A 25,237-nucleotide genomic window follows, 5' to 3' on the forward strand; every position below is an offset into this window, starting at 1 on the left:
TTGTAAATTAGTACTTAGTTCGATGCAATACATCCACACATCAGCTCTGGATAGATTTCTCATCACGTTATCCCTTTAAGGAGAGGAGCAATTATATACTAATTGGATGCACAAGGAAAGCAAAGCTGGTCCACAGTGAAGTGCATGCTGACAAAACTGCCTTTATACACGACAATCAAAAACAAGTCCCAGAAAACCCATGAACATGGCCCTACAGCAAAATGCACCCATCCCTGAGAGATTGGAATTGCACTGGATTTCAGGATACATACTACTTTGCAGCTTGTGGACAACACTGTGTGTTCACTCCTTTCAATGTGCTAAATGGTGTGGTGCAGCAGCGTGCGACGGTTTATTTACAGGAAAATGAGTGGTCACGAGAGCAGGGCCCGTAAATTACTACTTGGGCCTCTGAACTTCAGGCATAAGACATTTGCCCAAATAAGAGTTCAAACGCATTTTCCTCAATTCCTGGCAGGCTCAGGCTAGCACATAGGGCAATGCCAAAAGGGCAGACTAGCGATGGCAAGTTTGTGGCGTTATTTCAATGGGCAGCTAGTAATACTATTAGTGTTACTGCTCAAATTTAAAATGCAATATTTTTACCCAAATCGCCCGAGCTTTGGGTACTACCCAATGTCACAAAATGATAACCTGTCATTTGCGACTGGAAACTCATTGGCGCAAAGAGTCAATTTTATGCTCGCAGTCATCTCCAAAGGGGCACTTACTCGGATAATGTAAGCGACTTATTTGTGCACTTTAGCATCAAGGAGTATCACACCGCAAACTATTCCTAGTTGACTCTGGGAACCTTCCATTTTATTTGTTTAAAAAAAATATTAAAAAACTGAAAAGCGTTTTCATCCAACCAGCGGGGCTATGCCTGAACTTTCAATGGCGCTTTTCTAACATTCAATTGTGGCTAAAGGGAGTTCTAGAAATTGTAGCGTGCCTGTATAATTAAGCAATGACCTAAACCCACATCGTTTTCAGGTTATGCATGCATTCGCATTAAAAGGATACAGATGGCCTGTACAGCTTCAATGGCTTGTTCATAGGTAACTGTGCCAATGCCACGACTTTTTCCCTCTTTGTCTTCTAAAATGTCAGCTCGAACGACGATCCCAGCCATACCAAAGACTTCCTTCAACTTCTTCCAACCAACGCTGTAATCGAGCTGTTTGTTGGCGAAAACAAAATTACATGTTTTGTGGATGAACAAATTCAATCTTCACTGGTATTTACATTACAGATGCAATATTTCTAACCCAGAGCAAATATAAAATCCAAGCCGCACAGCCACCCACAAGTATTGCCCAAAGCCAGTGGCAGCAACATACACTGGCCCTCATCTGCTGCCACCCACTCATACATTCGCATTCTCACTGGATGGGTTTAATGCAACGAGGTCAGACACCCAACAACCATCTATCCAAACAACCCAGAGAATATCCCAATAATGATTTCTATGCGCAGCACTATTCCACGTTCTTACGGAGGACGAGTAGTGTCAGTTATGACGCATAAAAGTGGGCACCCCACTTCCTCGGGCAAAAAAAAAACAACTTGCATTATCCACGATTGTGTGCAGAGTTAAGGGCATAGACATGAATCAAACTACAGCACCTTCAAGCTACACTACAGCACCATCTCCTCCAGCTTGCTCGATAACCTGACTTGAGGCACTGATCAGTCCCTAAAACATATCAGTATTGGGAGACACATAATGGAGATCTTGAATTAAAGCTGCACACATCACCTCAAGACGTTTTGGATCAATTGCATACTTACTGTTTCGCAATATGGATGAATGGATACAGTCCCTGCCAGTTGGAATTGTGCAGATCAGATCCTTGCCATTTGTGAACCTTAGAATTGCTGCAGCCACTAATGTTCAAAGAGCATCCTTGCCACTTGGAGATCCAACGGGTGCTACAAGATGCCTGCTCCTGCATTTCCAGCCTTCTAGTCGCAACAGAAGCCCTGCTCCTTTGTTCACCACCGGAAGATCGCCCGCCACCACCCAACCGTGGTGACTCCCATTGAATCTAGTCTCCCTGGAGGTGTCCAGAAGTTGCCTGCTCCACAGAAGTCTGGATTTCATTTTTGTGGTATTGCAATAAGCTGGAGGGTCCGATTAGGCACCAAAGGGAGTATGGCAACTGACTAACAGACTATAAGCAGCGACAACATCTTGGTGGGGGGTGGGGGGAGATTGCAACATTTTTACTTGAATACCACTACGCTAGACTAACATGCAGTTAATTTTTTCTTACGGTGTGCCCAAGGGACAAGCTGGTGGCAGCAATTACTTTTGCTATTTTTTGGGTGTAATATACTTCAGCCTTGCTCGCATTTGGCTACTAACTGGCTAGAGGTCAAACATGGCCGTGCCACAGCTTTTCACTGGACCGTTGGCCATCTGGTCTTTGTGAGGCCAGGGAAATACTTCTATAGGACTTCCAGTGCCCAGGAAATCCAATGCTTTTCGCAGGCAATTACTGTGCTATCACTGCCAAGAAGTGGGTTGGGACTGCCTGGTATCCATGAGTTGTCCCACCAGTTAGACCGGATTGTGGGTCGAAACAGTCATTGGCTAGTGGGAGTTTCAGCTGTTACCTGGCTTTTTGGATGAAAGGAATCCTGCACTCACTCTAGAAAGATCCTAAAAGAAAACGGAAGGTGCCAAGTAACCCGTCCAGTTGCAAGGGGACCAGAGACTCGTTGGAAGGCTGGCGACCAACTTCTGCTGTGGACCTTGAACTGCCCCATCTTGTAGGTGATCTTCAGCAGTCCTGCAAAGGAGTTAAGACCCTTGAGTGGAGGGAACACACATCCAACACCAGCTTGGTGTCCTACAAAGACTTTGAAGTGCCCCACCACACATTGGAATACCAGCTCAGAGTTTTGGCTACCATGCGGCAGACATTGCCATTCCGGATTGAGGCCTGGGACTTGGGGGATCCTCAGCTTGTGCTACAAGACTCACCTCTGCGGAATGTCGCTGTCCTAGCATCAAGGGGACCAGAGATAGAGGTCCGACTGTGGCAAATGAATCCTCCTGCGTTTATGTCTGAAACTGCCTGCACCCAGTGCCGAGGGGCCCTGCACAGAGTTCCTTCCCTTTTCCAACATGAACTTGCATCAGCATTAGTCACTGACCGGAGAAGTAACTGTCCAAGTGTGTTCCCTGAATTTTCACTGTACTCATTGGGGACCCCTTACAAGCTCAGCTCCCCTCGAGACTTGGCCTACACCACTAGTCTACCTACCTCGAACTGGTTTGGCTACAGCTCCCAGAGTTGTCCCCGTCACTATGCTAGGTTGGCCTACTATACATCTGTCCACCAGGCCAGACTACAGAAAATTAGTCCTAACACTTATTTCATACAACTTGCGGTAGGTTACATTGTAATTGGAGTGCTCGGTGCTCCTCTACCCTGATGGGTTTTCTGGGGCGGGGGGGAGGGGGGGGATTGGCTGCATGTTAAAGTCAGGGTACACATACATCGGTTGTGATCACGTTAACAGGTTTGAACAGGCTGAGAAGCAGCATTTACAACTGATTGATCAACACTTCAAATCGCACATTCAAGTCTTCAACACTCATCTATACCCGGAGCCTTACTCGCCCCAATTACTGCTCAAGCATCCTAGGCCACTGTGACCCCCATTAACAAAATACCACTTCGCCAGCTGCTCTATACCATCCTCTCCAGTGACTGGATGCGGGCTAGCTATCAATGCAATGCTGGCCCCTTTACAAAGGACAGATTCATTGATGGGCCATCTCAAACTGTTCAAAAAGAGAACAAAAATTGTTCCCATAGGCAACACCCAAGATCAGTCAGCACATTAGAGGCTTGAAGGAATACACATTTTCTACAAAATCACTTTGAAACCCTGACATTTCAGAATCAAAAAAATAAAATCCACTAGTCTGAGTGGGACAAGAAATGTTGCAAGCTAAATTATTTTCAGAAAACTTTGCGGCATTACCCCCCCCCCAAAATAAGAGCACAATCAAGTAAGGATTGCAAAATAGGCTGTAATTTAAACAAACTAGTGTTCACTTACATTTGCTACAAACACTGTGCTCCCAAGTCTTCCTGCTTGGAGGGCATGGATAATTTCAGTCGCAATGTTTGGGTTGTTGAGGATGCTTGGTGGGATGGGAACTCCAGGCCCAGCAGGACCTGGTCCCAAAGGACCTCCAATACCATTGGGCCCTGCCATTCCCATAGGCCCAGGCATACCACCGGGACCGCCCATGCCCATTGGACCTCCCATGCCCATTGGACCTCCCATGCCCATTGGACCTCCCATGCCCATTGGACCTCCCATGCCACCAGCAAACATTTTTTGCATAGCTCTTTTTGTATGTTCACCATCAAGATCCTAAAAAAAAAAAAAACAGAATAACTACACCACTAGTCAAAAGCATAACAAAACAATTCGTTTTTCACAAAGCAACATGCCTGTAAATATAGTTCAGCAGTGGCACACCCACCAACCCCCCCCCCCCAATGCCTTTAGATCATACACATTACCCACAGTAAGCACCAAGTCCAAACATGAAAGCCGTGGTTTAACCATATAAATGCAAAAAAATATATTGGCTACAAGGGTTCCTAGTATATATTAGATTGACTAACAGCCACTGTTTATCAAGTCCCCATAGCTCCAAGTGTTCCTAGAATGCCAAATCAGTGACCGATTATTTGTATTCATTAGTTGGAGAAAAAGTTTAAAAGACGAGATTTAATTAGTCAGACAGGGCCAGAGCTGAAAATCAAGCAGGCCACACAATTATTCAGATGAGGTTGCAAGACTCAACTCCAAGAGTTTGAATTTGGAAGTAAAAAACCTAGTTGCAAACACTACTTTGACCATTAAAAAAAGCTCGATGCAAAAGAAAACACTAACATGGTCGACTGGAAAAGCCCTTCTCAATTTGTGACGTACTTTGCGGTAGCGATACTATACAAGGAAAGCTCAGTCTAGTATAGGGCAACAATTCCATATGAGCTGCACAAAGACCAACAGTACGACCAAACGTAAAATACCAAAGCCGAATGGTCTACAAACCTAACCATCTTTGCAGGCCACACAGCAAAACCACTCTAGCACTGCCGGCACACCCATCTGCTTCATTGTCGCATCGCTGTACTTTTATGTTGCCTGCCCACCCAAATGTTGAACTTGATTGCATCGCTTGGCTCCCATACTTTGCCAGCATCAGACTGAACTCGTGTGCCATTACCCCAAGACCACGTGAATCGCCAGTCTCCTCACGCCATCTACACAAGGACCCAAACCCAGCTGTGTTCATGCCAAAAGGCCAATTCTGACATGCAAAGCTCACCGATCCCTCCCCTGCTCACTCCCTAGACATTGCAGTCCTCATTAAGACCAACGAACTAGATATCCTCCCAATCACGGTTGCCCTCTGCATCGGCCCCAGCCCTGGCCATTCCAGAAGGATATACCATTTACAGGAAAGACAGAACTACCTCTAAGGAGGAGGAGTGGCAGCTCTCCCTGGGGGGGGGGGGGGGGGGGGGAGGGGGGGGCACAATTTTAAGGATAGCCACAGACCACTCTCGCCACCACCCCCCCCAACAATCTGGTGAATTAATCACTGAAAATCTCCCTCAGAGATCCACCTGCACCCCCCACTGACCTCCAGGCCCATTATCCTCTTTCAAAGACGATATTGTCTCACTTCTAGCATCCAACATAAAGTCCCTCTCGAAATTAATTTGGGATGACAAACCTGGGCTAGGCACTCATCTAAATTCTGATCCCCACCTCATTAGTAACCCTTTGCAACCAAACCACCCTAGCAGCCATCAACAAAGTAGTTCCTTTAAGCATCTGGAAAACAAAACCAAGAGCACGTGCCAACCCCTGGTTCTCTGCATATTTGAAAACCCTGTGCTCAGCCAAAATGTCAGCTGAATGCAACTGGAAAAAAAACACCTTCAAGTGCAAATAAAAAAACTTCCACGCCCTATCCAGTGAATACAAGTAAGCAACCAAAGATGAAGGGGTCTCGCCTCCAGAGAATTGAGAATGCCAAATTTAGCTCTAGGGAACTTTGCTATAGTGAGTTGGAATCGCCTGCCCCCAAACCCAGAGCACTGCATCAAGGACCAGCAGTGGTGCTCCAACATATCACGGCCCCCCCCTCCAACTACCACAGAAGCCATCAAAAGACTGAAGCCCTCAAGGAGACATCTGTTCTGCCACCTTCATTAAAGACTGTGCTAATGAGCGAGTGCCTTTCATTACCACCCTAATCAACAGCTCATTTGCCTCCACGCAGTGCCCGACGATTTTAAATAAGACTAAGTACTCCCGCCGCTTAAAAAACAAGGTTGGACCCCAGCACCCAAACTAAGCTTTGACCCACCACCACGATTCCATTTCTCCTAAAAATACTAGACTGTAGCCGATCTACAGATACAAAAAGTTTTTGGAATCTCAGCTCGGCTTCCTTCCGGCCCACGGTACGGAAACAGCACTTCTGGACCTCTAAATCAAGACAAAGGGGGCCTAGCAATCCTGCTCTATTTATCTGCAGCATCTGACCTTGCCAACCACCAAATCTTATGCCAACATCTGGCAACAGAAGCCCAATTCTCACCAAAAGCCATAAGGTGGATTGAATCTTCTCCAACCGTACAATGAGAATATTCTCCACTTCTCAGCAGCCGCCCCAGTCTCCTGCGGTGTGCCCCAAGGCTCATGTGTAACGCCTACATTATATAACGTAGGCACCAAGCCTCTACATAAATTGTCACAAATACAAATTATGCAGGCACCCAAATACTCATACCCATCACTGGCTCCTATAACAGATTCCAAGATACTAAACAAAATCTTCCTCACAATCCAAACATGGAAGGCACACAAAGATTTACTGAATTACTCATAAGCAGCCAATGTAAACTGAAAAAACTATCAAAACGCTACAAATCCTTCAACATTGAATCATTAATGTTGCCGCCAAGGAGATAAAACCTCTAGGTGTCTACATCGACTAGGTACTTACCCAAACAAGGCGAGTTAACGTCATAGTTTCTTCAGCAGCCTACATCTCCAAACTAATCAGCCTATCCAACAGTGCTACAGCATACCCAATCAAATGGAAAAACCCAATCCACCTATGCCAGCCTACTTACTATACCCAGATTTAGACAAAGCGACTCTAGCCTCCCAGTACTCGCAGACAAACTATGGAACCCCTTGCCCCTTCCACTGAGGGCAGACATATTGCACTATACTACTAGCAATTCCTGCAACTCATGTAACAAAGTATTGCCTCAGAATATGCGGAAATAATGCAAGATATGGCTGCAATCTGTTTCCCTGCGTTGACCTATAGGCTTGTAACCTTACGTAACCAATCAGGAAAAAAAAAAAAAAAAAAAAAAAATCACCTAGACATCTCTGGGTCATGTGCACTCTATAAATGCCCAAATAAATAATCCTGTGTTGCTTTGTGAACTGCATAACAAACTAAACAGCGGGTCAGTGTGAGAAGAACGATGTAGAATGAGCGCATGGTAGCAGATGCACAGACTGAAGAACACAGGCTGTGCAGAGGCGGTGCAACATAGTGGCAGAAGAAGACTCATGAACACCATCATTTGTTACAGCACTTACCCATCTGTTGTATTTTAATGCACACCAGGCTACTGAAAACATTCACCGGGCAAAACCGTTGTCTTGTGTTACAAGAACGTCATGTTTTTACATAGCTCTTCAGGTTCTAGTCTTAACACTCAAGCACTAATGCATTGACTCCCATTACATGGGATGAGTTTTAACTTCGGCAAGATTAAGGGCTAAACCGAGAAACTGAACATGATGGATTCGAAACTGATGCAGGCAAAAGATACCGTGGCAAGTACTAAGTAATTTAGCTCGTAATAGGTGCATTTCAAGAAAACCATGTAATGACATACGGCAATAGCTCAACAAGATACATTTTATATTTGGCTATTTTGCACATAAGGCAGACAAAGCAGAACTTACAAGATGGAGCCGAGCATAGATCACAAAAAATTATGCCCTCAGACTGCATCATAACCGAATACCAGCATCCACACCCCTCGTTAATAAAAGCCATAATTTTACGCTTGAAGGGCTTTCTTTAATCATGTGAACATTAACAGCCAAATGAGACGATCAGAAATAGGATTGTAGCAGAAGCAACTTTGACACAAGGACGTTTAAAAATAAAAAAAAAATAAAAAGCTCAGTGCCGGGTATTTCTTAAGGCTTCTCGAAGGCAGTAAGCAACATGTTTTTATTAAGTGGTCCAAGTAAAACAGGTTTACACATATTTGGACTGTTGTAACTTGAAGTGCCAGAAACTGTCCTCGAGTCACCTCATTCCCCCTGCAAACCACCCGTCATTCCTCGCGCTCACCATGTCCAGGTACTGCTTAGGAGTCCAATCCTTGCACATTGGTGCTTAGGGAGAAAGGCTCTTCACAATGCAAAGTTATTATGGTAGCAGATTTTGTTATAGGTTCACCAATGCATTTTCCCCAGGGGATAAGTGAATGCGTCCTGGAATTTGAGAATGCCGGCTGCTCATTTTAAGATTTTACACACAGTAGTGGTCGTAAAACAATAAGCCATGTTTGAGTAGATGCATTTATGACCCCTCTGATCTGAGAATCCAAAATGTGGTTTGGGGTGGGGGCAATTAAACTGAGAACAGGGAAGAGGGGGACTCACAGACTTGCAAGTAAGGAAATAACATAAGGCTGTGTAATCATTAAGATGCTTTGAAGTTCGAGGCCTGCAGCTTACTTGCGATAATGGACGGTATGGTGCAAGGTGGCTTCGTTGAGATTGGGCTCTTCTGGGAGTTAAATCTGCATAATCCATCTAAAAGCAGTGCTAAAGGTAATGTAGGGAAGGGTAGGTCAATAGGACCCCCCTCCCACTACATGTCCCACGCTGGGGTCCTTTTTGCTCATAGGGCCATCTGTTGCCTTCCAAGCAGACATTAACTTTGAATATTTGAGAATGTTAAAGAATTAGAGCACAATACACGGGTAAACAATGATTCTTACAAAATGGACAAAAGGTTAAAAGAGCATGCCTAGTAGCTCCTGGTTCCCCTGCTGTAGCTTCTGCTCATCAAAACTCAATTTTGAACCCTATTTGTTCACTTTCTTCAAATCAACAAAGCTCAATGTACGAGCACAGATCAATTTCAAAGTACATTTTTAAAATCACCAAGGAATCTGAAGGAAAACAAAACACACACGTACTTAGCCACTGGAAATTCTGTATATTTCTTTGAGTAGCCAGTCAAAAACACTAGTGTCACCTTACCTGCACAACACCCCATTGCTGAACCAACCTGTGTAAGTTGTTGAATTTAGACCAATGCACCACATAATATCAAATAATCAGAACTTGAAATAGTTACATTCCAAATACATTGAAATAGGTCCACGACGCCCAAATAAAACTCACTTCTTTAACTTTCAATGGCCGCCCACTCAGAACGTGCTTGTTTAACACATTGACAGCTTTCTTCAAATTTTCTTCAGTTTTGAATTCAACGGCTCTAAAAAGAAAAAATTTCAAAAACGCTATTACTCATGAAATGTCATTGAACTAACAAACCGAAAAGAGACATTAAAAATTGATTACTTACGCGCATCCCTGATCATCCAGATTCCAGGCATCACAAGGTAGTGGGGAAGAAAAGTAAAAAATGATGTAAGACATGGATATGTTAAATAATCACCTAAACAAAACCCAGTTGAGAAGCATTACAAGCTTAAGGAACAGATTTTACCATTCAAAACTGACTTTCCTAAGGACTAAAATGTAGAATATATAGAACCCGATTAACCACAACCACCAAGTCATACTCCAATTGTATGTACTCGGTTCTCCACGCCCTTGGGTGCTTTAACAATTGCACCTTCATTCCTAAACTCAATCCAGCAACAATAGATTTATATCAGTCATTGAAATCACGCTAACTGCCATCGGAGTTTTAGAAGCTGGGTTTAAGTTTCCAAAAGCTAGGAGTAACCTACTGCAACAAACGCACAACACTAAAAACTACCACTTTCGAGTTTCATGCATGATCTACAACAGACTGCATGAAGCTGCCTCAGACCCTCCCCCAAAGATTTCAAAGGTTGTGCCAATTAACATCCCAGCAAGCTGCCATCCCAAATTCGGCGCTCCATGTTTACATTTGTCATGTAGAAAAGCCACAGAATAAATTGTTCTCCAAGCACTTACCCTTGACTTTCCTTCAGCGTCCATTAAGAGCTCCACGTATGTTACCTCACCAACTACAAATCAGATTCCAGACGATTTATACACCAAGGGAGAAAAGCCAAGAAAATAATGGGAATTTAGAACAATCATCAACAACTTTCCTTGCAAGGATTCTGGGCCAATAAGGCAACCTAGAACGCTCCAAGTTCCCCGATCACCACATTGGACATTACAGGTGTGCAGTAAACTCACAGAACTTGTCACGTGTCCATCAATAGCCAAAAGAACTTACAGCTAGCCAAGAATCACCTGCTACTGATGAAAGATTAATGAAACCAAAACTGAGTTGATCCAAGGCAATATGGCCACCAGTTGAAAGCTAACAGCATGCCAGACTAAAAACGCCCACATACAAGTGCATCGAACTGGAGAACAGTAAAAGTGAGCGAGTTGCTCCGAATGCCCTGCACTTCAATTTAAGCAAGAGGTAGATGTTTCAGAACCAGTTACCGTCTGCAACCTTCCTATGTAATAGGCAATTTCTAGTTTTATGCAAAGGGTGTGCTTATATAGGAGAGATTTTGGTGGTCCCTTATTTTGCAGAGGAAAAACGGGTGAGCAACAATACCAAATTCTTATGCACTGGTTGACTTTAGGTTGTGCAGATTCCGGCATGTCCAGTGGAAAGACTATTGGCAAGAAAGGCTAGAATGTAATGTGTCTGGAGCAACTTGCGGGAGGAAAGGGGGTTTCTAGGTTTTGTGGAGCTGTGAAGGCTGCTCTATAACGGCTGGTGGGGTGCTAACAGCCATTAGCCTACAATGTGAATAGTGGTCAGGTGGAAGGAGACAAATTGTTATTTTGGGGTCTGTGGGGATAAAATCAGTCTGGGCTGGTGTCATCAGGACAGAGTGTAGAATGACTCATGTTGCTCTCGACATAAAATATCTTAAGTTGCTTGCCAGGGTTAATGTAGCAGTGTATTAGAGACTCCCGATTGGGGAAGCGGGGGAGAGCAGAACCGCACACTAAGAGCAAGCCAACAAGAGCAGCCATTAGTTACCCAACAACTGCCACTAAGACCAGCTCCTATTTCTCAGAGCACCCGATATGGGATTTTCAACAAGAGAACTAGTTTCTACTGAATACCAGTATGCTAATTTGCATAAAGAAAGATAAAAGTATCGTTATGACTTCACGAAAGTTGTCAAAAAGTGCCTCTTCATGGTCCCCGAATTTGAAGTGTGAAAATGTGATAATGTACTCTTATCAGCGGGAGTAATGACAGCTGTCCTTTAAACCGGATGCACTGCTAGTTTAAGTTGGTGGGTTTTTCATAAAAACCCAAAGGGTGGAGAGTCCAGCGCACTATGTATGTTATGATTCATTTAGATAAATGAGCCAAGGAAGGTCGTTGGGAGGGGAGTGGAAAGACTAGAATGTGTGCGCACTCATTTGGACATTAAAATATTGCCAATTAAAATTTACTCTTACGGGACTCAGCTGTGAATCATGAAGTCACAAGGAAACTTAAGGAGCAAATCACTAGGAGAATAAAAAACAACTTAGCACAACTGGACGAATTTTCACCATCCAATCAAAAGCAGTAACGTGATGCTACATGCTAGTTTCAACATAATAGGGGGAGACTTTTAGAAATCGCTCAATCTCCTATAGGGAAAAACCTTGTGAGTCAAACATACCATCAAGAGCCAGCCATATAATTGTAAATTTAAACATATCTACTGCACACCTGTAATCCAAACAGTCAACGACGGATACAATGAGAATGAGTGAACAAAAGGCATCACCCTTCAGAGCAAAATGCCAACTTTAAGATTTTCACAAAGCGAGAACCTGTTTTGAGATCTCACTACATCCATTATACTCACATTTACACAAAACATTCATCATAACCAGTGATGGGCATTGATGCCCAAGACAAGGGGGTACCACCAGAGCTGGCATGGATTTTGAAAGCAAGTCTCGTGAACCAAATCTCAAAGATAACCAATCTCATCCTGTATCCTCCAAATCAACGGACAGATTGCGAGACGACTCATGTCGTTCGGAACAAAACATGAAACGGTCAGCACTAAAGTAAGCCTGCTTGTGTGATCATTTCCAACAGAGATTACTGAAGTTCTTAGTCTAAAGTGCTACGTGTCCAGCTATAATTCAGTCAGCTGTTGGAGTAAAGGTTTACTACCATGAACTTTGAGCCACACCACCACTAATTCAAGGGAAAATATCAATAACGTTAATAGGGCACTTAGATTGTTTGGGGGTTGAAGTGTTTCAAATAACCCTAAACGCAAAGTGCATCACAACACAGCAGGCAGACAAATAGTTGTGCCCCAAAGTGAAAGAACCACACGAATATCATGTAGCACAGGGATCCAAGCCCTTTCCTAAACAGCCCCAGTAAAGTCAGGTTTTCAAGATAACCAATGACTACGAAAAAAAAAGCATAGGTTTTAAGTGAAAAATAAGCAGATTGGGCTCAAGTCATTTATAACGTGCCCGTATACAAGTGTTTCTAGGCGCGACAAGACAAGGAAGGATAGACATAACCAGCGATCTTAGTAGGCAGTGTGTCATTCAGATCTTCCAAGTCCTGAGGATTGCAATTTCACCCATCCAGGTGTAGGGGTAAAAATGTGGTATATGGGCATTATTTAAAGCACATCACCCAGCCACACAGATCAAACTTGAGTGCCGACCTGGACACTGCCCGTTTATTTTCTTGGCAGGAACACAAGCCTGCAAGGCTTTCTTCGTTATTTTAGGACATGCATTAGAGCCAGGTACCTCCAAAACGGGGTAGAGAAACCCTCTTTTGCAAAATTCTACCCGACAGAAAGACTCTCACACCCCCCCCCCCAAACTCTGCATTGTGCATCGCGTAGACAAGTGCGACCCAGAAGCACAATAGGTATGCCTACACAGAAGGTCTATCTGCATGTGCTAAGACTCAAGGATTGGAGTAGACTCTAAACAGTTACCTGTTTCTTTGCTAACAAGACTGTAGGTAAAAAAAAACATTTGCTAGTCAATGGTTTGAGAGACGAGCCTTCAAAAGTCATGCCAGGTTTTGAATTGCCACAACTACACAATATCACACGTCAAAAGTGAATGCCTCCAGTCTCACATGGAGGGCCCACAGTAATTCAAACATTTGTGTATACGTAGGATTCTGCCTTGGGCCCATTAAAGTGTTCTTTTTTTATAATGGACCACACCACCAGCCGTCACCGCAGACTACCTGCAAGCAATAACTGCTTACCTCAGTACTCTGCAAGCTGTATGCCAGCGTAGGAACCAGATTCACACATTCAAACGAGTCCTCCTCTAGGAATTAAAGTAATCTACACTTCATTTTCCAAAGCAGATTCACAAACGTTACGAAAGGAAACTGACAAAGGTTCAACAAGTTGGGGTACACTAAAAGTGCATAAGGTCAAGAGCCTGAAGGATAGTTGCCCTCCAAACTTAAAACAATGTTTTGCTGCAAGCCACATACAAACTAACAAATCTCCTTATGATAGCAAGCCCTGCACAGAAACTGAAGAGCTTTCACTGATTCCAATGTGCAGAAAGACGGCTGTAATTGAGGTCAGGAAACAGCCTTACGTCGGACATTTTCATCCATGTGCAGTGAAGAGAAACCGCCAAGATACTTGGAAACAAGATTTTAAAAGTGAGTAAATTCATAATATCGATTTGTGCATTCGAGTACAAGTACAACATTGTCCAAAAAAAGTCCGAATACGAAAAGTGGACAGGATAAAATAGGCAAACAGCTTTGCCAATTGGTAAAATGAACCAAAAAAGAACCCTACTGTGTTTTGCTTATTCAAGTAGAGTGACGACAGACAAAGCCCCTTTTCCTTTGACACATCCCAACTGATCAACTAAAAGCTACGTTGTTCTAGAAAAAAATCCAGCATGCTGTCCTACCCAAAATGGGTGCAACACCAACACAGATGCAGTAATGGGCATCTTCAGGTTTTTTTTTTACATTTGCACTATCCTTAAACATCTAAGGAATAATATACGTGGCATAAAGTCGGGTGCGTGCCCAATGGAACGCAGAAGCAAATTAAGACTGTAAATGAGATGAGTGGGTACCACGGAACCGGTGTACGCCTAACTCAGAGCAACGTCCTTCTAGGCCATTGCGATCCAGCTAAAACTGGCAACAGCAGCGGGCCGTGCCAATTAATGAGGTTCCGTTGTCAACAGACCAGATCACTACAAAAAGCTACAGGTTTGTATGTTTGATGGGCGTATAGGAGAGATGCATCTGGTCAACAAATGTACACTTGTTTATTGACATACCTAGCTCTTTTATCAGATCTTTCAGTGCTTGCCATTTAACATCGAACGGGATATTTGAAATGAAAATCTTGTTTCTTCGATGAGGCTGGCCGTAAGGCTCATAGCGGTTAAAGGTCTTCTTGACAGTCCTCTCCTTTCTTTTATCGTTCTGGTTTGAACGGTCATTGTCACTGCAAAAAATAAATAAAAAGTTAGCACGAAACAAATTTAGTACCTTTAGCATTTCTCCGCCAAGAAATGGAAATTGGTTTAATCCAGTTTCCAATACCACCACTACCAAGTTCGACCATATAAATCATTCCCCCCAATAACATTGGGTAGGCAAATGTCACTCAGGATATCCTACTTTATTTAGTAGAGACAACATTGCAGTATCATAGGCTTGTCCTGCAAAGGACTATGGGTGTGGAGATATTCCAGTTGCTACTTGTAAATAGCATTACGACCGCCACTCTTCCTCGTCCCACCTCTCTACAGGAACCATCTTTCTACTTCAAATGTATTCAGGCAACGCCCGCTACAGGCAAAACAGCAATCTTCCCCAAGACCCAACGTTTGTTTTTTGAAGCAACAGTCCCGACTCTTGGGGGATGCCTGGGTTAATCGTACAAGTTGGAATTTGCCTCCCCTCATGTTCTGTCTGGTTATAGACCCTCCTGCACGTCCCATTTGGTCTGCACATCCGAAATCTCAGATTTCCAGTGGGCAAGGATCATTTCCACTCCCAGACCTTGCCCCTCAATCTGAAGTCGGCTCCCAGGGGCTTCACCAAGGCTCAAGATCTGTCCATCGCCGCTCTGCAGGAATTCAGATGTTCCCATACCTTGATGACTGGTTGAGAGGAGATCTGTTGCGACACACGGATTCCACTTGTGCCCTGCAGACCTTGCTGGCGTTTCTCATAACCCAGACAAAGTCAGTTCTGCAGCCCTTGCAGGATCTTCAGGTAGTTGGGGCCCGGTGTTGGACTGCTGGGAAGGAGGGCATGATGTTCTTCCCCTTGATAGAGCTCAGAGACAACCATCTTCTGGCTCGAGAGGCCGCACACCGGTAGGGAGTTTCTTCAGGCGTGTCTCCCTTGTTCCCTGGGTAAGACTTCACCTACGTCCCCTGTTGCTCCAGATCCACACAGGTTCTGGAAGGACGAGAGGCTCCTATCCCTGTGGGGCCCTCCCCCAGGGACCAGCTTCGTTGGTGGCTGCACCTACCCAGTCTTTTGGTGAGGTTCCCGCTTTGTCCACCCTCCCCAATCATTGTTACCATGGTGGGGCAGTGGCCCAGGAGCTGCAGGAGTAGCCCCCGGTGCTCCAACGGGAGGGAGCTCTTACATGGCGGCCTTCGGGGCTCTGCAGTCCTTTTGCCCGGTCTTCCCCGCTCAGACAATACTGCCATTGTGGGGTGTATCAACCGCCAGGAGAGCTCTCAATCTCTGGGGTCTCTTGCTCTTCTCTGTACTTGGGCGGTGTCTTATCTTCTGTCTGCAGGTCACCTCAGGGCCGGGAAAATGTGATGGTGGATCGTCTCAGCCGTGGGTGCCCCTTGAGGGAGTCGGTGCCGCAGGATGTTGTCTCGCCCCACCCTCATTCATCCGGGACTCTCAGGCAGTCGTGATCTCTTTCGGCTTGAAGGTGTATGGTTCCCCTTCTCCTGGACTTCACTGTGCCCACCATGTTGCCACTCGCTGAAACATTTAAATATAATGGTTTATATATCAGGTGTCTGGGAGGGGAGGGTTAAAATGTGCACCCCACGCGAAGTTAGATTTTCAAGGGTGCTGGCTCCTTGCATCTCCCCTGGGCCCCCCATTGGTAGCATCCGCATGATGCCCAACACCAAGGAGCTGGTTTTAGCCCCCTGCTCGCCCAATCTTAAATTTCGAGCCATGCTTGAAGGACAAGCGAGCCACTTTCAAAAACCAGGTTAAACATTTCAGCGGCTGACCAGCAAGAGGATTTTTGGACCCCAAGGATCTGCAGTGACCCCCAATGCTTCAATTGTGTGTAGATGCATCTCACTGGGACGGGGTTACAAATAAGGGCATTTTACTCCATATCACATTTTTGCAGCACGTAGTTGGGGGTAAGAGCCAATTTGCATTACCAATGGGTATAATTTAAACGTTTAACTATACAAGCAAAGACTTAGTAATCAAGCTTTTTCGTCCCAGAAATTCACGTTTATTAAAATATGGGTTCCCTCCTTAAAGTCTCTTTGGGGCAGGTAGCAACATCAAGAGGTACTTGACACTTAATGTCAGTGGGACTTTGTGGGCAGGGGAGTAAGCTCATGTGCATTACCTCTTATAATTTGTTGTGGTTAAGTTACTGTTTTGAGGGACTGGTATGTGTTACTTAAAGAGCTAGTTATGAGAACAGTTACTGCTCTGCTCTCATGGCAATGAGAGCATTGATGTAAGTAGGAAAGGAAATCAGATAACACCGTTTGCGGCAATTCTAATATTATGCTTAACATGTTAGGGGGCGTGCTCTTTTACCCCGAAATACTGAATTCGAGTGGCAATTGAACCGTTTCCAGGCCCATTCTCGGTTGTCATTATTGCATCATGCCGTAATGTTTTGCCATCCACGTGATTTATGATAACCGACGTTTGTTGTTTGGACCACAAAAGTTTTCACCATAACATAAGCCTTTGATTACAAGCTTAGAACCACAAAACCCCTTTGCCAATATATTTGGAAGAAACTGCTGATAAAGGCACATTGTAAGCCGATTTGCAAAGAACTTCAGGGGTTGTAGAGGGAGAAATTCCCATGGTAGCTCACTAAATATGCATGCTCACCAATTGATGTTAATGGTTCGTCGTATACACTGGTGTTATGGCACGCCAATCTCGCAATACAGTTTCATACCGTAGAGCGAGCACTCGCATCCAATATGGTGGGGGGGGGGGGGGTACAGGATAAAAATCCACTGGAATCCGGGCAGTTTCAGCCCTTTCCATGCCACCCAATTGCAGGGGAAAATAAAGTCTGAATCAGAATATAAACGAGGCTCCGTGGCAAAATATATTCACGTAGGACTTGCACAGCACATGTTTACCATTTACATAACCACATGATACAGGGTGATGGTTGAGAATCATCTGTTCAGAGCGTTGATGGTCCGACATAAAATGCCCCTCTGCCTAACCATTCAACTTCCCAGCCAAGCTCAGATGGGTGGACATAGCTGTGCAGTGATGCGGTGCATGTATGGGACACAGGTAGGGCGTGCTGCTTGAGGAGCCCATAAGGACAAGCGAGGATGAAATAGGCCGCCTCCGAGGCATAGGTAAACCAATCCACAGGCCATAATTTTATCAACCACCTGCCAACCAGAACGATCATGAGTGCGAGTTCACAGCTCTGGTATGATGTAGCAAGACTACTTTTCTGAACGGGTAGATGCGCTGGATTTTCCACCCATTTCGGCACAGCAGTAAGGAAATAAATCATGTATCTGCCCGTCAGGTGGGTTCGTGTACGCTGACTGCTGGGCAGAGGGAAAGCCTAGTGGGGGCGTTTCTATGAAGAGAAAATCAGTTATTACACCGTTGTGTTTTCGAACGACATTTAACTGTTCAATGCAGCATGGAGATTTTATTGGACACGTCTCACCTTAAGAATGTTCCTCTTTCCAGTGCAATGTTGGTGCTTTACACTGAGGAAGCTGGACAAAGGAATATGTGGCCATGGCTTGTTATTAGTGATCAGGAAAGTGCCATGTTAATAGGATTGAATAGAAGATCACTGATAATTTAGAAAAGAAAGTAAATAGGAAGTCATGGTGCAAGGGTGCGTCTTCCTGTATCAACCTACCATGTGTCAGTGATCACTTTATGCCTCATGTTACAGCGGCCAATGCCCTGTGAGAGGTCAGCGCGACAAGTGGAAAAAAAATTGCCATTATGCGACGTTTAAAAAATGTAATATGAAGTTTCAAAAATAAGAAACGTAATGATGGTCCGTACGAGTAGTTAAGTTCTGGAGCCTACTCTGGCATGAGGGTTGCGTGGAGTGGGAAGAACGGTTTGAGCTAATAGTTTCTGTATGTAGTCGTTTGACCATTGGCTTGTAGTTTAGTACAATGTTGTAGCCGATCACCTTTCAACCAAATGATGTGTCATCTTGTGCCTAGCTTCACCATGATTGAGTGTTAGATATGCCTTTGTTATTACATATCTGAAAATGTATATTGTGAGGATGTTTCAAATTTAAAGGAAAGGAGAAAAGTTCCAGGGCCCAGGTTAATTTAGGTTAACAGTATTACAAGGTATGTGAACAGCGGCAGTGGATGTGTGAAATGGTTTGGACTGCCCGTTTCGAGGTAGTGATTTGGGCACAGTGAAGGAAAAAAACAAAGGAGAAAAGGAGGATCATCTTGTTTTTGATGTAGCCTGGATATATGTATTTTGTTGCAGATCTGCCGTTAAATGTTCATTGCTTTGAATGTTGCATCGCATGATTTGTAGTTACGTGTGCTGCCAGGAGCACCCTTAGATGTATTTGTATAATCTGATGGTTAGGGTGTTGTAGGAAGTGCGCATTTACCTTGATGCTGGCAGTGTAATGGAGTTAAGAGATCAATGATCAAGGGTTGTGTGATTTATGGCAGAGTTGTATCATAGTGGGGTGAGGGCATTTCGGGTGTATGCAGCATGGGTGGAGGTTGAATTAATACGGTTCTCTTACGTGTTGCCGTGGCACCACCCGGGGGAGAGGGTGTGCCGTTTGTTTAGTTTGTGAAAGAGACCCGAACCTTGGATGGTGCCAGAATGTGGCAGGCCCAGGGTCTGATAGGGGCAGTTCTGGACAGAGTGAATGGTCGTTTCTCCTCCGAGTTGTAGTGGTGGTATGCAGTGCTTGAATGCTGCAATGGTTGAGTGGGCATGTTGGGAGATGTGATTTATTCCAGTCCTATGGCCATGGATGCATGCTGGCAGAAAGGTGGATGTTATGATAAGACAGCTCAGAAGAACTACTACAGAGGCTACCATACAGCTTCTATATTACAACATATCTGCCTGTTACAGTTAGGTGAAGCAGTACGGGCACATCGAATGGAAATGTAGGGATCAGACAGACACGGTCAATAGCGAGGTTACAACGGGTGGGGGAACAGGACAGTGCATTAAATACCAGACAGTATAGAGTTCATGCTATGGGGCGGGGGTGTGTTGGAGGTTGAACCATCTTCCTACACGAAAACACGGGCCAAAATGCAAGTTTACCAGCTTCTAGACTCATCCACACACAGCTTCTTACTACCCAAGAACCCATTACCAGAAGCCAAAGGCTAGTGCTAATTGGGCATCCGGGTGGGGAGGGGGGTATCCGTTTTAGCCTGCACCACCTCAGAAGGGGACTAGCTCACTAGTGTACCACCAAACAACCATTATTTTGGCAAAAAAAAAATCAGTGGACCATCCGCTTAAAAATACAGTTACGCCTCCGTTTCACTTAAACCTAGAGAGCTAAAGCTTGCATGTCCCCCGTTTGGCCGAAGCGGTTGGTGAAGAGTGGGGTGGAAATCACATCCACACAGGGCAAGGCACGCTTTACTTCATGATATTGATACCAACCTCTGTTCCTTCTAGGGACTAGTGGCCGATATTTAAAAATCAGAACCAGTGTTTCTATACGTCCAAGACACCCACTCCCCATCATAAAAGACTGCACTTTTTTTCTTCGCCCAAGGCGTTCATCAGACTCCCCCTATTAAGAACCCTTCTTAATAGTTCACAATTGCATGCCCTCTATTATACCAACGGTTTAAATATGTCCCAGCCATCAACCCTGGCAAAGGTTGGTATCGCCGGTATATTTAACCTTCTGTTCGACCCGGGCCACAAAACGGGAGACAGGGTGAAGTAATTAGAAACGCCACGGCCAGCAAAAATGGAACCTCGCCTCTCATACGACAATATGAAGGCCAAAGAAAAAAAATACTAAGAATTCATCCTGAACTTTAAGCCGGCAACCTTCACTTCTCTGCTTTAAATGTGGTGCCCCTACCCCACCACCCATGCATCGCAAGCCTCCTCATCGCGCCCACGGGTTCTACTCGCAACTACCAGCCGCGCGCGTTTGTGGCGACTCGATGCACATTAACTGCCTTTATGTTTTACTCTATGTGCCATAGCAGACATTTGATAAGAAAAAAACAGCTTAAAATCCAAGCCCACACCCTGAAATTGCGAGAATATATGCGGTCTAGTTAAGCTATAACGCTGCGGCGTAACGTCTTCGCACAAGCAGCGAACACATCACCGATTTCCAGAAACACGTACCACACCAACTAGCAGCTTATTACAACTAACCGACGGCAGGACCCAGCGGTCCTCTGAAAATGTACGCCCGTTTTAACCATTTGACTGCCCGCAACCTCCCCTCCCCACTCATTATCACCGTACTATTCACTCAGGCCCCATGTCGGCTGCCCATGCCCCCTTACCTTTTGCCCCCATCCTTGACTCCCTTGTTGTCGTTCTTGCTATCGGACGCCATTTCCTGCGGTCTCTCAGCTTCTAGGTTCGAAGATAAAATGGAGGGAGCAGCGCGTGAGGCACAAAGAAGAAGCTGCTTAGCACTCTGGGAAGTGAAGTTGTGACGTCAGAGGGAGGAGAGAAAGCAAAAGAAAGATTTTGACATGGAAAAAATACTTAGAACTCTGGTGTGCGCGCGCATGCTAATAGTGTGTTTTTGTTCGTGTAACAGAGCTGGAATTACCAGGGAAACGGCGCTGGCTTTGTTATTACCACAGCTACTTTATCCATTCTGCGCCACTACCAAACGTAATTTTTACACATAATACAACATACATTTTTCCTTTCATCTTTCCCGCACTCTCCTTTGTCAATTTCTCAACTATTGTAAGAATAACCACTTAAATAAATATATTTTAATTTTAATGCAATGTATGTAAAACGTTGCTTGCCATCGCATGCCCGGGCTATTGCTACGTATATGCTGCTGTTCGTCGCTCATTGGACTTGCCCTTCGCGGTCATGCACGTTCCTAATACGATGCTCTACAAGGCCACTGCTCGCATCATAGTACTGGAGAGGCATGTTATCTCTAATTTAACTGCATTTACCAATTGCCGTTTCACTCGCCACAAGTGCTATTCCCTGTAATTGGATTAGCTGCTGCATCATCATGCTTATACCATTGTATCTGTTTACATGCCGATGATTCCTATGTCCATAATATTCCGCCTTCCATTGCTACCTGACTGCTACTTAACTTGTCCTAAACTGCAGCAGCAATGCCCATGTATCCAATGCTACTAGACTGCTACTTAACTAGGCCAATGACTAACCCCCCCACTCTAACGTGAGTGGGGGGGTTAGATTCTATTAAAGACAGGAGGGGAGTATTATCCATAACAATCTTTACTTCTGAACCACAGCAGCAAAGAAAAAACTTTTACAAACAAAAAGGTTTCTAAACAGAGTTCAATGTCAATGTAAGGGGAACTCCCCAATCCATCATGGAGGACAGGTCATGCCCTGCAGGAGATCAATGGGCAGGGACCCTCCTCCATATATGTCCTTTACTCTAAACCCAACCACTCTTTCTGCAGCTTTTGCACTGGATCCCATTGCAAGATCCAACTGAGTAGCACAGAGAAAAGAATCCAGTGAAACTGAAGGGATCTCAACCTCTCTGCAACCTGAAGCTATGATGAAGCGCTCCTGGATAGGACCTCTCATCCGAAAGCTGAAAGGAAATGAAACAGAACATGGTGGGTGGGTGGAATAAGAAACAGAAAAAAGGGTGGGTGGGATAATACTCGCCTCCTGTCTTTAATAGAATCTAAACCCCAACTCACGTTAGTGCAGGGGATTAGTCATTTGTAACAAAGTGGATGTCCGGGACACCAAGGTAAGTTTATGGTGATTTATTGTCCTTGTCCTGTACTCCATCAGGTTAAACACAGGGATGGTAGGGGACACCGAAGACACAACTTCACAAGGGAAACACCGGGCTCACCCCCACACCCATACTTCTCAGCTCTCAGATTTCTTTGAAGCCCTTGCATCACCTTAACCCAACATAATTAATTCACTTGTTGATGAAAATAAAATTACTCCAATTATTATTCCCTTGACCAATCAGGTGCTTTGATAATTCCCCACCCCCTCACACCCCAAGGAGAACGTCCTAAACACCATAGGAACTTTTAAAAACGCTTATTGACTCATACATTAAATGTTGTATAAAAACCTGAATAATAGAAGGAGGGAAACCTACGCTACCCCTTCTTGCAACAAAGAAAAAGACCCTCCCCTCGGGGAGAAATACTAAACTGTCCATTTCTAATGAACTGATATCGGAAAACATTTTAACAGGAAGAAATATACCACCTGGATAACTTGGAAAACAGTTGTAGCCCAGACAACCCTTCTTTAGAAACAAAACGCACTAATCCAAACGATGAAAACGTCCCGTAGAAGAAAAAACACCTAGCTAGGTGGAACCCCAAGCCAATGGACATGAATGCCCTGCAAACGAAGCACTGCCTATGCATTGTTTACCCCTTAATGACACTGTGTCCCTTTGAGATAATGGGAGTAAAATATATTCATAAACATGTTATGTAATGGAAATATTGATTTACACACCTAATAACCCAACTGATGCAAGCTGAAATATACCCTCACTAATAAAGGCTGCCTCGAAGTCCTCGACACAGATAGAGTCCTGTGACAGCCCTCAGAAGCATCAGGAAGAGATGAAAGAGTTCTAATAAATAATAGAGAGAGGGGTCCCAAAGGACCAGTCATAAGAGAAAAAATTATCGGAGCAGAGATAGGCCACGGGTAGAGAGGAGCTATACCAGCAAAATCCAGCGTAGAATCTTATAAGGCTGGGAACCATCGCATGAGAATGCTCACACCATCTATGTTCTTAAAATAGAGTACATGTTCCAAAATCCCTCATGGACTGTGATGATGAAGAGGCATGCTGAGGCATAAAAGGCTGCAGCATGAAGGAGCAGTAGAAGGAAGCTGGAGCACAAGGTGGATGGTTGGTAGCAGTAGCAGAGCACAAGGCTGACAGTTCACCAGGAAGTGTGACCACAGAAGGGATGCCGGTATGAGAGGAGAGCAGATTTCACCTGCAGGTTCTGAGTTGGTCCTCTGCTCACAAACCCTGTGTGGCTGTGGCTGCATTGTAAGAGACTGGGAGAAGCTAACAGTCTTTCCAAGAGTGCCTAATTGCTGTGCCTTCATAGAAAGAAACCCTTTATGTTCCCATTGTTGGATTTAAAGCATTACCGAGTGGTTGCGTGTATCCTATTGAGAGAGAGAACGTTGCCGGTAATCATTCAAGAAGTAGCAGCTGTCATGATCTCTGCTTCCAAAAGATCAGGACTTGCCCAACTCCCTTGGAAGCAGACCCATAACCCCGGTTCCGAGTGCCAGCCAGTCCCAATTGGGACCTTTTGGACCCTGTCCTGGCGCCAGTGGCACCAGGCTCATAAAGATGCCCAGTCCCAGCGCTGGAAGCGCCGGGCTCATAATGCTTGGGTGGACTTACCTGCAGCAGACCATGCTGCTTACTTACCTGCCAGTTGAACCGCTGATCCTCTTCTGTTTGGGACTACTTTTCCTGTTGGGTGGGGCAGGAGCCACTCCCTAGGTTCAGAACACTGGAACTCTTCTGGAAAGCAGGTACTCTTTTCTTACCTAGGCGTGGCTGTGGAAGGAGACACCTAAGCACTACAGGAGGCTATTTAAACCACACCCGATGGATGAATCTTGCTTTGCGTTATTCTGCATTCTGCAGCAGAACGCTCATCGTGTCTTCTGCTTCTGATCCTGGGCCTAAGGGAACAAAGGCTTACCATCCTGGAATCCAGTCTTCAGCAGCACCTGTAAAGACAAAGAAAGAACAGGTTAGCACTACGGTCTTCAGTGGCAGCGCATCTCTTACCTGGTCCATCGGCTGTCACCAACGCCTCGCGCTGCATTCCGGCATCTGAAAGACAAAGGCTTACATACTCTTCGCATGCTCCGGAGGTCTTCGCACTGCATTCCGGCATCTGAAAGACAAAAGCTTACCAGCTCTTCGCACGCTCCGGAGGCCTTCGGCGCTGCATCCCTCATCTGAAAGACAAAAGAAGGTGCGTTTAAAGACATTGGGCAACTTTATTACTCACGTGCCGTTACTCCTTCCCACGCCGAATCCAGTGGGTATTCCAGCACCCTTCAGCTTCTCTAAAGCTCCGAACTTGTACCTGCAAGATAAAAGGGACAGTTAGTGCGCATCGTGAAGCAGGCTACAAGCGCTTACTTACGTGCTTCCAGGCTCTTCTATTCCTCACGCGGGTTCGATCCTCAACTCTCATCAGCCCGCCATCCGCCATCGCCGGAACCCTGCAAAACAAGAGATATCATTACAAAAGACTTTTAAGACATTTGAAGTGCCCAGAACTTACTGTTCGTGCAGTTAACGACGGACAGCAGTCCTCTGAGGTCAAGAGGCCTGCACCCTTATCCAGTGAAGAAACTGGTTACGGCACCCTGCCCCGAGGCAGATGGAGAGCTCGGCGTTCACTTACCTGAGGTGAGGGTGTTAACCTTTGGGGTTCTACAGGAGAAGAGAAAGGGAAGAGG

The 25,237-nt window shown here is 45.0% G+C and overlaps 1 protein-coding gene across 3 annotated transcripts in view; it reads right to left on the reverse strand.

The window, feature by feature from the left end:
• The window catches only part of HNRNPM (heterogeneous nuclear ribonucleoprotein M), a 60,696-nt gene extending 39,475 nt beyond the window's left edge, over positions 1–21,221 (reverse strand). The window contains exons 1-7 of one of the 3 annotated variants that reach the window (XM_069649683.1): positions 21,067–21,221; positions 14,614–14,783; positions 10,294–10,346; positions 9,692–9,699; positions 9,508–9,601; positions 4,081–4,401; positions 1,027–1,180 (exon numbers count right to left, since the gene is read on the reverse strand). In XM_069649683.1, the coding sequence (XP_069505784.1) occupies positions 1,027–1,180; positions 4,081–4,401; positions 9,508–9,601; positions 9,692–9,699; positions 10,294–10,346; positions 14,614–14,783; positions 21,067–21,119 (853 nt within the window). In that variant the 5' untranslated portion in view covers positions 21,120–21,221. Of the gene's footprint in view, positions 1–1,026; positions 1,181–4,080; positions 4,402–9,507; positions 9,602–9,691; positions 10,104–10,293; positions 10,347–14,613; positions 14,784–21,066 lie in introns of those variants that run through there. The other 2 variants (XM_069649681.1, XM_069649682.1) reach the window with 2 other exon arrangements.
• Positions 21,222–25,237: the final 4,016 nt, after the last annotated feature.

This window comes from Ambystoma mexicanum, chromosome 1p (assembly GCF_040938575.1).
Source record: "Ambystoma mexicanum isolate Mex_15411 chromosome 1p, UKY_AmexF1_1, whole genome shotgun sequence".
Classification (NCBI taxonomy): domain Eukaryota; kingdom Metazoa; phylum Chordata; class Amphibia; order Caudata; family Ambystomatidae; genus Ambystoma; species Ambystoma mexicanum.